This window comes from Pomacea canaliculata, linkage group LG5 (genome assembly GCF_003073045.1).
Source record: "Pomacea canaliculata isolate SZHN2017 linkage group LG5, ASM307304v1, whole genome shotgun sequence".
Lineage (NCBI taxonomy): Eukaryota > Metazoa > Mollusca > Gastropoda > Architaenioglossa > Ampullariidae > Pomacea > Pomacea canaliculata.
Window position 1 is genome coordinate 19007840 of NC_037594.1, and position 13645 is coordinate 19021484.

The 13645-nt window shown below is 43.6% G+C and overlaps 1 protein-coding gene across 1 annotated transcript; it reads left to right on the top strand.

Moving 5' to 3' along the window:
* Positions 1-613: 613 nt before the first annotated feature.
* On the top strand, positions 614-12628 carry LOC112565305. The gene is made up of 5 exons (XM_025240693.1): positions 614-890; positions 1867-2069; positions 5583-5726; positions 6306-6440; positions 6711-12628. The coding sequence occupies exons 1-5, from the start codon at positions 863-865 to the stop codon at positions 6969-6971; spliced, it is 771 nt and encodes a 256-aa protein (XP_025096478.1). The 5' UTR covers positions 614-862; the 3' UTR covers positions 6972-12628.
* Positions 12629-13645: the final 1017 nt, after the last annotated feature.

Genomic DNA, 13645 nt, shown 5'->3' on the forward strand with positions numbered 1-13645 from the left:
TCTGCTATTGAATTGTTTTCATTTAATGGATCTTTAGCCATATTCTCACATTCATAGCAAACAGGGTCATAGCTTTTCTTGTGCAATCCTCCGAGCTAAACAGCAGATGCTGGTATTGTGTGCGTGCTTGCGTGTGTGCGTGCGCGAACGTGCGTGTGTGTTATGTACACTTTTACTGACCACCTTTTGGGATACTGTACACTTGTACAGTTTGTTTTTCCATCTCAGCCAAATTAATCAGCGGAAATCCGACATTGCACACCTGACATGTCCAATTCTTTTACGCCGCAATCAGAATCACATGATGTGACTTCCCATTCACCGACAGTTGCATGACTAGCTTGCTCTATATATATATCCTCTATTTTACAAGTTACGTGTCCTCACCTCATGTCCCTCGATCCCCTCTTCCCCATCCCCCAGCCCGCGCGGCTTTCCCAGCGAGTATTTTTGGGACGAGCAGCACGCTGGCTGATTGGCGAAACATTCATGCCTCTGTGGCATAGATGGCAGCAAGTAAAGGGCAGAGGTGGGGTGAAAACAATGAAAAGAGGAGGCAGAGAAGAGTGAGAGATGAGAGGATGAAATAGGAAAGAGGGGCGACAGACAGAGACGGAGAGGGGGGGGGGAAAGTGGCGTTAGCTCTGTACGTCAATCGGGAATTCCCGCACCTGTGGCTATAAAACCTCGCGTGCACTCGTGTAAAGTTTCATTTCTCGAGAAACCTTGAGCTCCTGTAAGTGTGCACACTTCGTGGGACCGTGACATTCCTTGTGCCGCCAAAACCAGAACCGCACGGTAGTTGTAGCCACCAGCACGCGGACTGCTCCAGTATTACAAACAAACACACCGAGGGAGAATAATGGAGGACTTGAAAGGAGGATCGCTAGGTGAGTCAAACTTGCTTTTGTGTTGAGGTGACGAGTGAGGTGGCGGAGACTTTCACACCGCGGATTTCGCCAACAGTTGTAACATCGCGGCCTTGGAAATGTTCACGCCTCCCAGCCATGTTTGTCACCTGCCTGAAAGGCATTTTAGTTCTTTATTTATGTTGGGGATCCTGCATTTCATATCTCCTACCTTCTAACCAACACTCCTACAAAACAACTGGGTGCCATGCTGTTTTTTTTTTTTTATCGCCCATTGACGAGCCGCTCCTTGGTGTGTCAGTGTGGCGGACCTGTCGTTTGTTTGGAGCAGGTATTTTGTCACTTATAACCTGCGGTCAGACCCTTCGTCTGACAGTCGTGCAAGCAGGACCGAACAGTTTCTGTGTCACACTCGAAACCCGCATGTACAGAGGCTTTACTTTAAGTCGACCTGTACTGGCGTGAGATTGTGTGTGTGTGTTTTTTTTTTTGCCTACTGTTCAGTACACATCTGTGTTCGCTGGGTGCACGAACTGCTTCACCCTTTTTCTTTTTTCGGAGGGGACCCGTTACTCGTATAAACTGTCGTGGGGTTTGTGCAGGTCTCACCGTGAGGTACTTGCAGTTTTATAGAAAGATGAAGATGTTTTGAAAGCGGACAGTGATATAAAAAATAGAATTTGTCTTCATTAAGAGACAGCAATGTACAAAACGATTTTGTCTACAATAAAGAGTTCATTGAGTCCTTTGACCTGGACTGAGGTGGTAATTCAAGAATCAAGCAGCATGGATGTTACATGCACGTGAACTGTGTCATAAAGAAGAACAATGATGCAGAAAAAATCTTGTCTTGATTAACCTCCCCCCAAAAAAACTTATGTAGGTGATGTATGAATCTTTCGGAATGAAAACTTGTGCCAACCAAAACAACAACTTTAAAGTGCACTTAGGACAGCTGCTCGCTTGCACTCAAGTCATTGTTTTGTTTTCTTTCCAGTTGCGAGGCTTGCTCGTGGTGGATGCCTACTTCTTCTGTTGATCTCAGCTGCGTTTGCTCACCCCGTCAACCTCAGCTCTCCACAACCGCCAACGACATCACCAGAGGGCGGGAGCCACGTCGTATTTTTCATCAACATGCGGCAACTGATAGACCGCTTGTCGGGGCTGGCGGAGATGGCAAGAGACGTACTAGTGTCAAAGGTATGTAGCCGAGAGGTTATTTTACTACTTGTGTCTTCTAATTCAGATCGTCCTGTGCATTTTAAAACTAGGTCTTTCGGCACGCACGAGCAACTCCAGACTACATCAGCTTGCGACCTGGTGTTTGTTGTAAGTTCACTTGCCATATCTTCGACTCATCGCCAGCCCTGCGCTGTGCTGCATACATGTATACAGTCGTGTGGTCTAGAAACAAGTAAAACAAAAAACTGCAGGATCCGCTCATGCTATAAACTTTGTGGCCATTTTTATGCGGTGTAAGAGGCACAGACGCGCCTGAAGCTTAACTTGAGCTATTAATTTGCATGCATGCCTCCGTGTCTAGTCCTTGATCCATATATCTTTTTTTCTCTCTGGAGAAAGAAAACTATAATTTTACTGACATCATATTGCGTAATATTCTATTTCAGAATTCTATTGGTAGGATAATTTGCTTTCAGTAGCTGTGAAGCTTAGATAAACAGACTGAGATAAAGACCAAACACGCAACAGACTACTGCCCGAGTCAAAATGTGGTGAACTCTGCACCACATGAACTCGAAGCCACACAAAATATTTTCTCACTCGTATTTTTATTCTCATCACAAACCCGTTATGACTTCCCACACCCTGTTGTCGGACACTGGAGCTGTGTGTAGCACGCGCCAGACTCACTCCTGTACTGTTTCGACAGCGCATGTACAGACTGCCTTTTATTTTGGTCGTTTATGGTCTCCATCAAATGCAGCATTTGAAATAGTTTAACAGCTGGTCGTTTTTATTAAATGCCGCGGTAGAGCGTGTTTATGTGATAATGCAGATTCTTATTGAATTTTTCTTTTTCTTTCACTTGTCTGTTTGGTAGTTTTAAAAAAAAATTCTTCGTTGCTCACGGAAATTGTGCCTGCATGTTTATTTTGTGTGTGGAAGGGAGTAGCTTGAGGAAAAGTATACATTTAGAGTAACTGCAAAAGTGGGATTCGAGTGTGGGTTATAATTTGCATTTCGGATATAACGAATTAAGCTTACCAAACGGATACGGAAGTAAGATTTTTTTGCGGAAGGACCATGATACGATATCAGCTTTGTCGAAGATTTATGCATGCATGCGATCTTCAGCACAAATGTCAGTTTGACCGTTTGATGTCAAATGCTCAGCTTTGTTTCTCATGAATTTTCTGCAAGAAAGAAAACCAAATGCTGTGACCAGTGTCACGCCCAAAATAGCAGCAGACGATGGGCGCTTGAGTTTTTAGCGAAGCTTGATGTTTCGCCGGCATGAACATTGCCTTTCAGAGATTTTTATTTTGCTGAATGCACGATATGTCCTTGCTTTATCGATTAAAATGCTGAGGAACAGAGGTTGTATGGAGACCTTGCAGATGACTGAAAGTTTTATCTCGAGAGCTTGCTTTCAAGTGGGACAAAAATAAGTAAACGAGAAAAAGCAACATAAGGAACAGCAAAAATTGGGGAGTGGGGATCAGGGGAAAGGGTGTCAGCTTTGATTTACCTCCACCTTTGATCAGCATGTGACAGGTTGAGGGTGGGCCGGAAAACAAATTAGTAGACACTTCCGAAACTAGCCTCGATTTAATTAGCATCAGGTCGTATGATAATTACAACCGTACAAGTTGCTGCTCTGCTATGTGCGTCCATATCAAACCTTAGCTCGTGAAATGCTGGAATTAATCCGGTGATTAGCCAAGCTAAGCACATAATGAGATTCTAGACCTAATCATGGAATTAGTAACAGGATGACAAGTATTAAAAAAGCGGATCACATGCCTGGCACATTTGTACATGGAAATCCCAGCCTATGCATGACTTACATACAGTCGTGGGTTTGCAGGACCGGCTGGACGATCCACTCTTTACTTTATACCCCACTCACTGTCAGTACCGCAGCTTTGTAGGTTCTTCCTTTCTCCAAAACGGAAGTGAAAGTTGCGATCCTTGCTGTTATCGTCATCGCATAGTGTAATTTATTAGCCATGATACGGCCTTTGTCCGGTTTAGAGTTCTGCCGATAACTCTACTTGCTGAGATTTTATTGTCAACTTCAAGCTTATTTATGAGCGGGAGTAAGTGCAGCAAAATAGTGAAACACTCTTGATGTCCCTACTCTGATTTGACAGGTTGACAGGTTGTTCGTCTAGGAGGGTGCGATTTTTTGAGTCAAAGGGGAAATAAAAATGTGTCGGCCTTTTTTTATTATTATCCTAATTTTAGCACATTACCCGTCAGATGGAAAATCTTTGCTAAGTCTGCCGATCACCCACCCACCATCACGAGTAACACCACAGGAAATACTTCTCGCGTCTTTTTGAGTTTTCTCTCGCTGAAAACAATCCCCAAATAGTCTCCCCTATCTGATATAGGAATTCACGAAGTCTTACTCACCTAAGAGCGCGCTGTGCAAATGACTGGTCATCGACAATGGGACTATGACAATTGTTTGAGGGGACTATCATGTAAAAAAAAAATGCCGTAGTCACATATTCGACCCATGTGTGCGAGTGGTTAAGCAGGATACTCTGTACAGAGTCGAGGTCCAGGTCTTACTTGACAAATGTCAAACTTGGATCAGGATCAGCACAGTTAGGTGAGAGGCTTAGAGGAAACCGACCTGGGGGCATTCAAACTTTGGTCAACACGATGCGTGAAATCTGAATTTGTTTGCCAATACAAGTTTTGTAGTCTCGACACTTTGCCTTGTAAAGGGCGACCTTCACACACAGTCGGGAAATGTGAGCTTTTTACAAGCCTTGAACAATGCCATCCGGAAGAAGTACCTATTTTTTTTTTAACGGCTTGCACGGGGCATTGAGACTGACACACACCGTATTCACCAAAGGACTGTAAGAGCTCGACACGGTTCTCCTTTCTCATTCTACTGTAACTTCTTAAATATTCGCTTCGGCAGGCCTTTATGTGGCAGGAACGCCCTCACCACGACCCTCTGGTCTGAGGAAGAGCGAGACAAACGGCTTAACTTGCTATAAGTCAAGCATGAAGTTCATAGCAAGCCACGTGTGACGTGTGAACACAGACTGGAGGAGGTTGAGACACGAGCCACAAAGACTTTGTTATACATTACACAACCTTCATTTAGGATTTTATTCATGTAGGATTTTAAACAGTACACATCACATTCATCTACCCAGGTCACAGGCTGTTTACTCACTCAATCGCCAGCTGTTTCTTCTCTCCATCCCATTAAACATCCATTAACTATTTTCATCGCTTTCAAACACCACAAAAAGAAAATGCCAGTACGTGTTGCATAATTCTGTAGACATTGTCTGTCTTTCATGAACAGAAATGTGAGCATGTTTTTATTTTCCTGTTTGTTTGTTAGTTTGTTTTATTGTTCCTTTCACACTGTCATTTCAACATCGGGGAAAGGCACCCTGCTATTTTATATTGCTCTAACGGAGTGTAGTGAGGGTGGAGCACTCTTTATTGTAGATGAAAAGAAAGGACCTCGAGTCTTATCGCGTTTTCTTGTTACAGTGTCACGATGACCACGACAGCTCTCAAGCAACTAAGCTGCCATGCAGCTTGGAGCAGACGTCTCTCCTGGAAGACATCGAAGGACTGGGACCAGTTCCCTCCCACAAAGTCTTGGAAAAGGAATATTCGCGCACATTTTTAAAGGTAACTGTTTCGCAGTCTTCCTCTCACCCATCCATTTCATGATTTCTGAAGGTAACTGTTGTTTTCCCTCCTTACCCCTGCTAGTTTCACTCTTTCTTCTAGCCTGTGCACGCGAATGTGTGTGCGTGTGTGGTGTGGGTACGTGAAAGAGAGGCAGATTAGAGACGTTTGCTCCTAGGACCTCCTCCTCCCTCCTCAATCTTCCTGTGCAGAACTATAGTTCATAAATGTTCACTCGACGATACGACGACTTGGCCAAACAAACAAACAAACAAAAATTTATATATATATATATAAGTTTTTTAACTCAGTGATCACCTCTCTGCCAGAATATATATATATATAATTGATGATACACGCTAATACATAATTGCAATATTATAGCATTTCAAAATGTAAACTCAACGGAGAATCAAGGTCTTACTTCTGGAAACTAATCACAAAACGTAAAGCGCTTTACTTCAAAGATTAATCCCCAAGCACAAATTGTTCTATATAGGAATACGTTTGATCCTATTGCCAATCATGAGGATACTGGTTATATCTACTCTTGTGTACAGTACTTCCTGTTTGTTTCAGCACTTACTCAAGGATGCTTATAGGACTCTCCTCCGCCTCGAGACACTCAGCACAAACGAGGTTTCTGATGGGGACAGTTCCTTCTCTGTTTTCGCCCAGAAACTGGGTGAAACAAATGAGCAATTAAAGGACACGGTAAGAAATTGCTGCTAATTCTTCGATCTCGATTTATCGCTTGTTGTATCCTTCTACTTTCATTTTGAATTGTGTAATATTAAACAGACTTTCAAACACATACATCGTGGTTTAGATTTGTGTAAGTGGTTGAAAATGTTCTTTCCTGTTTTTTTTTTATGTTTAGCTGTCTGCTACTAAACATGCTCTCTATGTCTGTACATCTATTGATATACATATATAGTATGTGACTACTTTTTTTCAATGTGCCTTCTCACCTGTTTGCTTCAGATCTCATCCTACCTGCATGCCCGCTTTGCGGACCACGTGCGGGGCATGAAAAAGATGAAGAAAACGTACCTGAGAAAGAAGCACACACGTGAGGAATACAGACGGCGCCTGCTGTACACGACCTGGGACCTTCTAAACAGGTCAAGGCCGTGCTGCAGTACGCTGTGGACCTGTCGTGGCGCACGCATGGCGACAGCGTTCCGCCGGCGTAAGACTTCTCACACACAGCATCGAGAGCTCAATCGTCTGGCTGACATCTAATGACATATATTACACTCGACATGTCACGAGATCCATTTACAGCTTCACTGGCCTTGGAGCGACAGCGCCTCCAACAGCGGCCATCTTAAATTCTTCGTGCGGGACCTCTCCGACAACCCCTGTGGAGCCTGGCTACAGATTGGCTGCTGATGGCAATTTACTGATTCCACTTTTCTTTCGGAAGACGTGGTCGCTGTGATATTACACCCGCACCCCGCAACCCCAACCAAACGCTGCTGGAGATACAGCAAGTGATGTTTCCGATGGATCTCGTCGCAGGAAGTGGTTATCAGCGGTAGAACTCTTTCTCGGGGAAGAGAAAGAAATCTTGACCCAGCCAGATGGCTCCACCCATCCGGGAACATTGCTCAAGTCGTCTGCGTGTTTCAGATATAGCCAGAACTATGACCAGATGTCCGGCGTGGTCACAGTGCGAGGTCAGCACGTTAAATTCAGCTGTCGTCTGCATTTCGACATTTTTGTTCCAACCACGAGCCTGCGTCGTTCTCAGTGTGCAGACAGGTATCTGGGGCGATCGGAGACTAGATATGTCGTGTTTCTGTTTCCTCCTGATTTTCTTTTTACCAGAGTGTGTGTGTGCGTGCAGCTCTGTGTGACGGTGAACAAAGGTGCACACGCCTGACAAGTTGCGTGTGAACTGCGAAGACTTCATTCTGTTGAGCGAATGCCAATTTTTTTGTTATTAATTTTTTTATGCGATCGGTTGCTGACAGCTTTTGCACTGAGTTCGCGCACTGGCAGCTACTACAGCACGCAGTACAGTCGTGTACTTGCCCTGTACAACAAGCATTTGATTTGTTACCAGTCTTCCGCCGAATATGAGAAACGACGCCTGTCTTCCGCTTGTAACGTCTGAACCACTTATGTCGTCAACCCTCGACCCTTGCCATTTTTTTTTCTCAGTCTAGCCAAGGAGACAGCTGAAAATTCCTCGCTGGGGGGATGCATTTATAGACAACCTCGATTCCCTGCCTCCTGCGACTAGGTCAGATCTGATTACGTGTTAATTTATCATGGCGGGGTCGTGAACTGACTCTCAGTAGATAGACAGGAGGAGAAAACTGACGACCAGTGTGCACGTGGAGACTGTCGACATTCTCTCAGTTCACCCCGAACCAAGAAAATATGTTTATGCGCACACATCACATTTGAACTGATCACAGTGCAAGTGCACGCAGGAGCAGCCACACCTGATAAGACCTTACTTGAGATTTTTGATCGGGAGACTATAATAAGCTTCGTCAGAGCAAAACACTCTGCCTGTAAATTTGAAGGCTTTGCTCTTCATGCTCCCATCTTCCAAGTTTGTTTTTGTTAATTTTGTCATGACAATAATTTCTTGTTTCTTCACGTTGACTTTCCAGTTAAAGCCGTATTGGGGATAGACAGTGCAATTCTCTCCCTCCCCATATCAATTCCCTGCGGTCTTTTTATGTTGCATTTGGAGATTTCCATGCCAGCATCAACGGCTGTTATGTTTTGATGTTTATACAAATACAAAAACTTGAGCCACAGGATCGAATGTAGGGAATAAACTGGATTTCACTCTGACATTAATTAGGAGCTCAAACAGAAAGAAAGTCACAACTGTAGCCCCAACCATTTTACTTGGCTTTATTACTGGGGAGTATTATCGAAATCCGGGACACACGATTCATTGTGTACATCTGCTGTGTCTCGAACAAGCTCATATTCCACGTGTTTCTGTTTGCATCTTCTGGTATATGTTCACTGAAAGTTCACTTGTGTGAATAGTCGTTACCTGTAACAGCTAACCTCATGGCGGGCAGCGCTATATGTAGCAACCGTCTAAATGTTTTGATTTCCCATGTAACATGGCAGTGCTCTTGTCGTTTCTTTAAGTGTTTGCAGTATAAGATATTGACTATTTTGACTATTTTGTCTCCTGTTTCTTTTCTCTGCCGAAACTGTTGGGTCTGAGGGTGTCGTATTTCTGCGTTGACAATGGACCGTGACTAGGGACTGGAGTTACCTCCGAGATACATTGCCTCCTCCGAGTTCATCGCAATGACTCTATGGGAGTCCCTGGGGTCCACACAAATGGGTGGTAACTGTAGACTCCGCGGATCCCCAATGAGTGCGCTTTTTTTTTTTTTTTTTTGCCATTCAGGCTATGCTTTGGTGCATGAGGTTTGAGTATCTACATTTCTAACTTACAGCTTTAGTTTTAGGTGACTTGACAGCTTAGTGCTGGAGGACAAGAATGTCGCAAGGACGAGCAGACAATAGCGTTTTATAGCGTTTCTCATGTGACCTTAGCATTGACGAAAGCAAACTCAGCCACCCACCAACAAATGTCCCTCAGCCGTGACACCGATCACCTACATTTGTGGCCTTGTTACATAAATTATCTTTGACCCGCCGCCACCAAATGAGACCTGCGCGCAGTACTTTGGTAGCTAAAGCCCAAAAAGGTAAATAGGGTAAACTTGGTGCAGCTTTAGGATTTGTGTGTGTGTGTGTGAAAACGATTTGCTCGGTCATTGAATAGGGATGTACACTGTTGTGTTAAAATCGAAGTGAGAAATAGTTTGAAAATACATTTTTAATCAAGGTACCACGGCGATCAGTCTATCGGGAACCCGAATTTAAACGCTGTTTATTGTTGTCATTACGCCATCATATTATACATACCTGAAAGATGGGGAGCCTGCATTTTCAATCTCTGTAATCACTGATTCGAATATTAATTATTAAGGAGTAACAAGGAATAAACTAAACTAAGATGTCTGCCAAAGTTTGTCAGCAAATGGTCGTTGATCCCGGCGCTGTCCAATGGGATAATCAAATACTGAGCTGTCCTTGGTAACGAGAAGAAACGCATTGAGTGATTGGTTGACTGGGAGACAACTCGTTGCTTTCGGAGTCGACGCTTTCGAAGTGCTCCGTAAAACGAAACAATGGCAAAATAACATCTTTCTGATTAATAGTTTTACTTAATTCTGTTTAATCTTCGTCTCATTCACATTCAGAACAATCAAAACTCGGAAGATAAATGAGTACAGAATATTTCGGGAAAGATAATACGACTAGCGACTTAGCAAATGAATCTGAGTGTGAGGGGATCACTTTGCAGAGAACAGCAGAGATACTCAGGCATGAATGTGAACACCGTTCACTGTCAACATGACGTTTGCCCCAAATCCTCCCCAAAAAGCCGAGCATTTTCCTTCGCCACTGAATAGTGATTGCTCTGACAAACATGTTAATGTACCTCTCGCTTAATTCATCTTTTGTGGGGGAGGGACATGAACTTTATTTTAGTATTTTTCTATGGGTGTGCTTGCTGGTTGGAATTGAGTAATAATTTTCTTCCGCTGCTGTCATTTTCTAACAGCGCAAGGTACTAAAAACTTGCAAATATTCAATGCTATGCACATTTTTTAGGTTTAAAATGGTGTAGCTTAACGTGTTATAGCATTATGCAAAATTTAGAACAATTTAAATTATCAGAAGTATACGTATCTAAGGAAAAACCTTGTGGAATTGCGGAAAAAGCTTTAAACCTGACATCAAACTAAAGGACAAAGCCTGTAGATTTTAATAAATTAAATTAAAAAGCTCTCAGATTTCAGAGTTAGGACTCGTTTTGTGGTGGCGGGTTAATTCTTATTTATGGGTATGTAAACAAACACGCTGCTTATTTCAGTTACAGTCAGCAAGTGATTGGGAGGCTATGTCATTTCTAACAAGACTGCGACAGACGCTTTTTTAAATGCCAAAATAATAAGACTGTGATATTTTTTTTTCAAAGTATTCCGATAGTTTTCTGAATGTATACTGCATTGCAATTCGTGTGTGTGTGTATTACAATTTATTCGATATCGCCCTCTAAATGTGATATGCATTTTCAATAGGTCAATGTCCCAAAGTTGTTGTAAGTTCATCCTTCCAAACCGTAATAATACATGAATAATACTGGTACCGTGGTATCTAACTCTCCTCGACATTTTGATATCGTAGTTTCTCGGTCCGTCGACTCGCCGTTATGGAACTTAGGACTTCGTCAAAGACTTAATTCAGGGCTTGGGAAAGTTAGGTTGATGCAGACGGGGGGTTAAGAGAGAGAGAAAAAAAAGGGAGATAAAAAGCTAGTTCCCCTCCCTTTTACAACACACAAAATCACCTGAGAATTGATCTCTAGCAACCACTAACCCTTAACCACACTTCCACCATCATTCATTTTTATGGATAGTATTTGCTACTGTGCATGTTACTTGAAAGTCGAAGGTGAATAATAGCAAGAATTTTAATGTACGTATAGCTTGTTCGGGAAGATAGGGCTGAGAGAGAGAGATGGGAAGCTGGCTGAAGACGAAGGTTGCTGTCATCGGGCTGCTGTCATCATTGATGTGAAGACTGGCCGGGTAGAACTGCGAGCAACTCAGGAGTATTCCATACACTCCCAGTTCAATGGCGGCGGTACTCGAGACGGGCTTATGTTACCTTCTCTGACGCGCTGCTCTCCACTTGCTAGGTGTTCTGCAACCGATATGTTCGTTGCCACAGGAACCCACATTAGGCCACTGAAGTGCACTGACCCCAGCAATAGTTAATAAACCCTCGACGTGTATAGCCGTACCCGACATCACACGCGAGAACTGGGATGGGTGTGGGTATTGACGATTATTTGGGGGCGCGGGGGGTTGGGGGTTGGAGAAGATTGGTGTTCAGCGATAGAAATGAAAGAATAGAGGACGCAGTTATAGTTCGAGCAGTCGACACCCTTATTTTAACCGTAACCTTGACCTTAACCCCAAACCCTGTCATTTCATGTTGCGGCGTCTCCCTAGTAGTGGCTACTAGCCATGCTGATCTCGGCATTTTCAACAGACTGTCAAGTCCGCCCTCCATTCTACCCAGTATCAAAGTTGCCCCATCCCCTTTTTGAACATCCGGACTGAGACAAGCCTGTTGTTAAAAGTAGCTGGATAAGGGTTACCTTTTGACAACTTTACTACCTCCGCAAATCCAAACGATTTTAATTATCCTCAATCCAATTAACTTTTTCTAATTTTTAGGCTCTCAAACCTTTCTATTCTACCTTCTGTTTAAGTTTTTATAACATCTGACCTTGGGAAAACTCCGTTATCTGTGCACAGGTGCGTTTGTGTGTGCGTGTGAGAGACAGAAGGTGAAACAGAATAAAAATTAGCTGTGTCCTGATGCAGAGACTCTAACCCAAAGGTATTTTGTTATCTGTACTCAAGGCTGCTGTTTACATCTTGTCACTTGTACTTGTCAGCTCCACTGAGCAAAGGGCGTTTCCGAGAAACAGCGCAAGTAGTTCACTTGATGTCTCGCTTGAGACACGAGGGCAGAGTGAACAGCTTGGGTGTGAAAACCAAGGCAGGCAAGAATCGCTCTAGCCACGTGCAGCCACCCCATTCAAGTGTCAGGCTAGACCACCCGACACATGCCTAGAAAGGTCAAGGTCGCGATAGAGCGAGAAGGGTAAGGGAGGGAGGTGAAGACTGCTCGGGTGGTAGTATTAGAGTATGTCTGTGTATGAGAGAAACATTCGGTTCATTGTACAGTTTTTAATTTATTTTTCAGTTCAATTGTATTCTGCATTTCTTGAGTTTTTGTGCATAAAAATCAATGTGACACACTTACCAGTCTTGGCGTTTTATGTATCGGTGACCAGATCTTTAAAGTGAGTTCGAACATTCGACTCCCACCCTATGCATCCCACCCTTGGACCTCAATCAGGGAGCAGCAAGATAAGAGACAAACGTTGCTCTTTGTGTTCTACTTGGAAATCCCGCACACACCTTCTTGCTTCTTATTTTACCTGCTTTGCCCTGTAGAGGTAAACAAAAATGTAAAGGTGAGATTAAATGGTGACAAAGCAGAAAGGCAGGTGCAGCTTATGACGACTAGTGAACGCGCAATTTCGGATGGTGTACTTCCGGTCCTGTACAGCTCGGTGGAGTTGAGTCACTGTGTGTGTCAGTGTCGGTGACAACAAACGTTACAGTTTTGAACTGGACTTTTGGCGTCCAGCCACCGGCTTTCTCTGCAGTTCAGTGACCTTGGACGTCGGGAGACCCACAACTGTCACCGTGCACCAGTGACGTAACGAGTCGTATGTCACTCGTCTGGACCAATGGCGACAGCGGCATGCAAGTAAACACGTGAATTTCCGGCACACATTGTGTATGGCCACCCGACACTCATTCCCAAACCTCTTTGTACAACGGATCGAGACAGCGGCAATGACGTACTGCGCTGAAATATAACTTTGCTAATATTTAGTTTTTTTTTTTTTTTCTCAAGTAGAATGGGATTGTAGATTGTTCCACCGCCATGAATGCAGTGACAGGCGTTTGCGCTACAACATGCAAAAACTTGATATACGATACCACGATACCTCTACTCAGCCAGGTGAATGTGGTTATTCGAAACTTCCAACTAGGGCATCTGTAATGATAAATTAAAACCCTTACATGTGTCATTTAATGCGATCCGCCCACGTTCACGCTTATTTTTCCCCCCTTTTAACGAACCTTAATTTTTGACCCATCACCACACCCTTCTAGATCCATTCCTTTAGACCAACATTCGCGCAGCCAAACGGACTAAAAAAAAAAAACGAGTAAACATGTACCACGTACTAAAAAGGTCTTTAG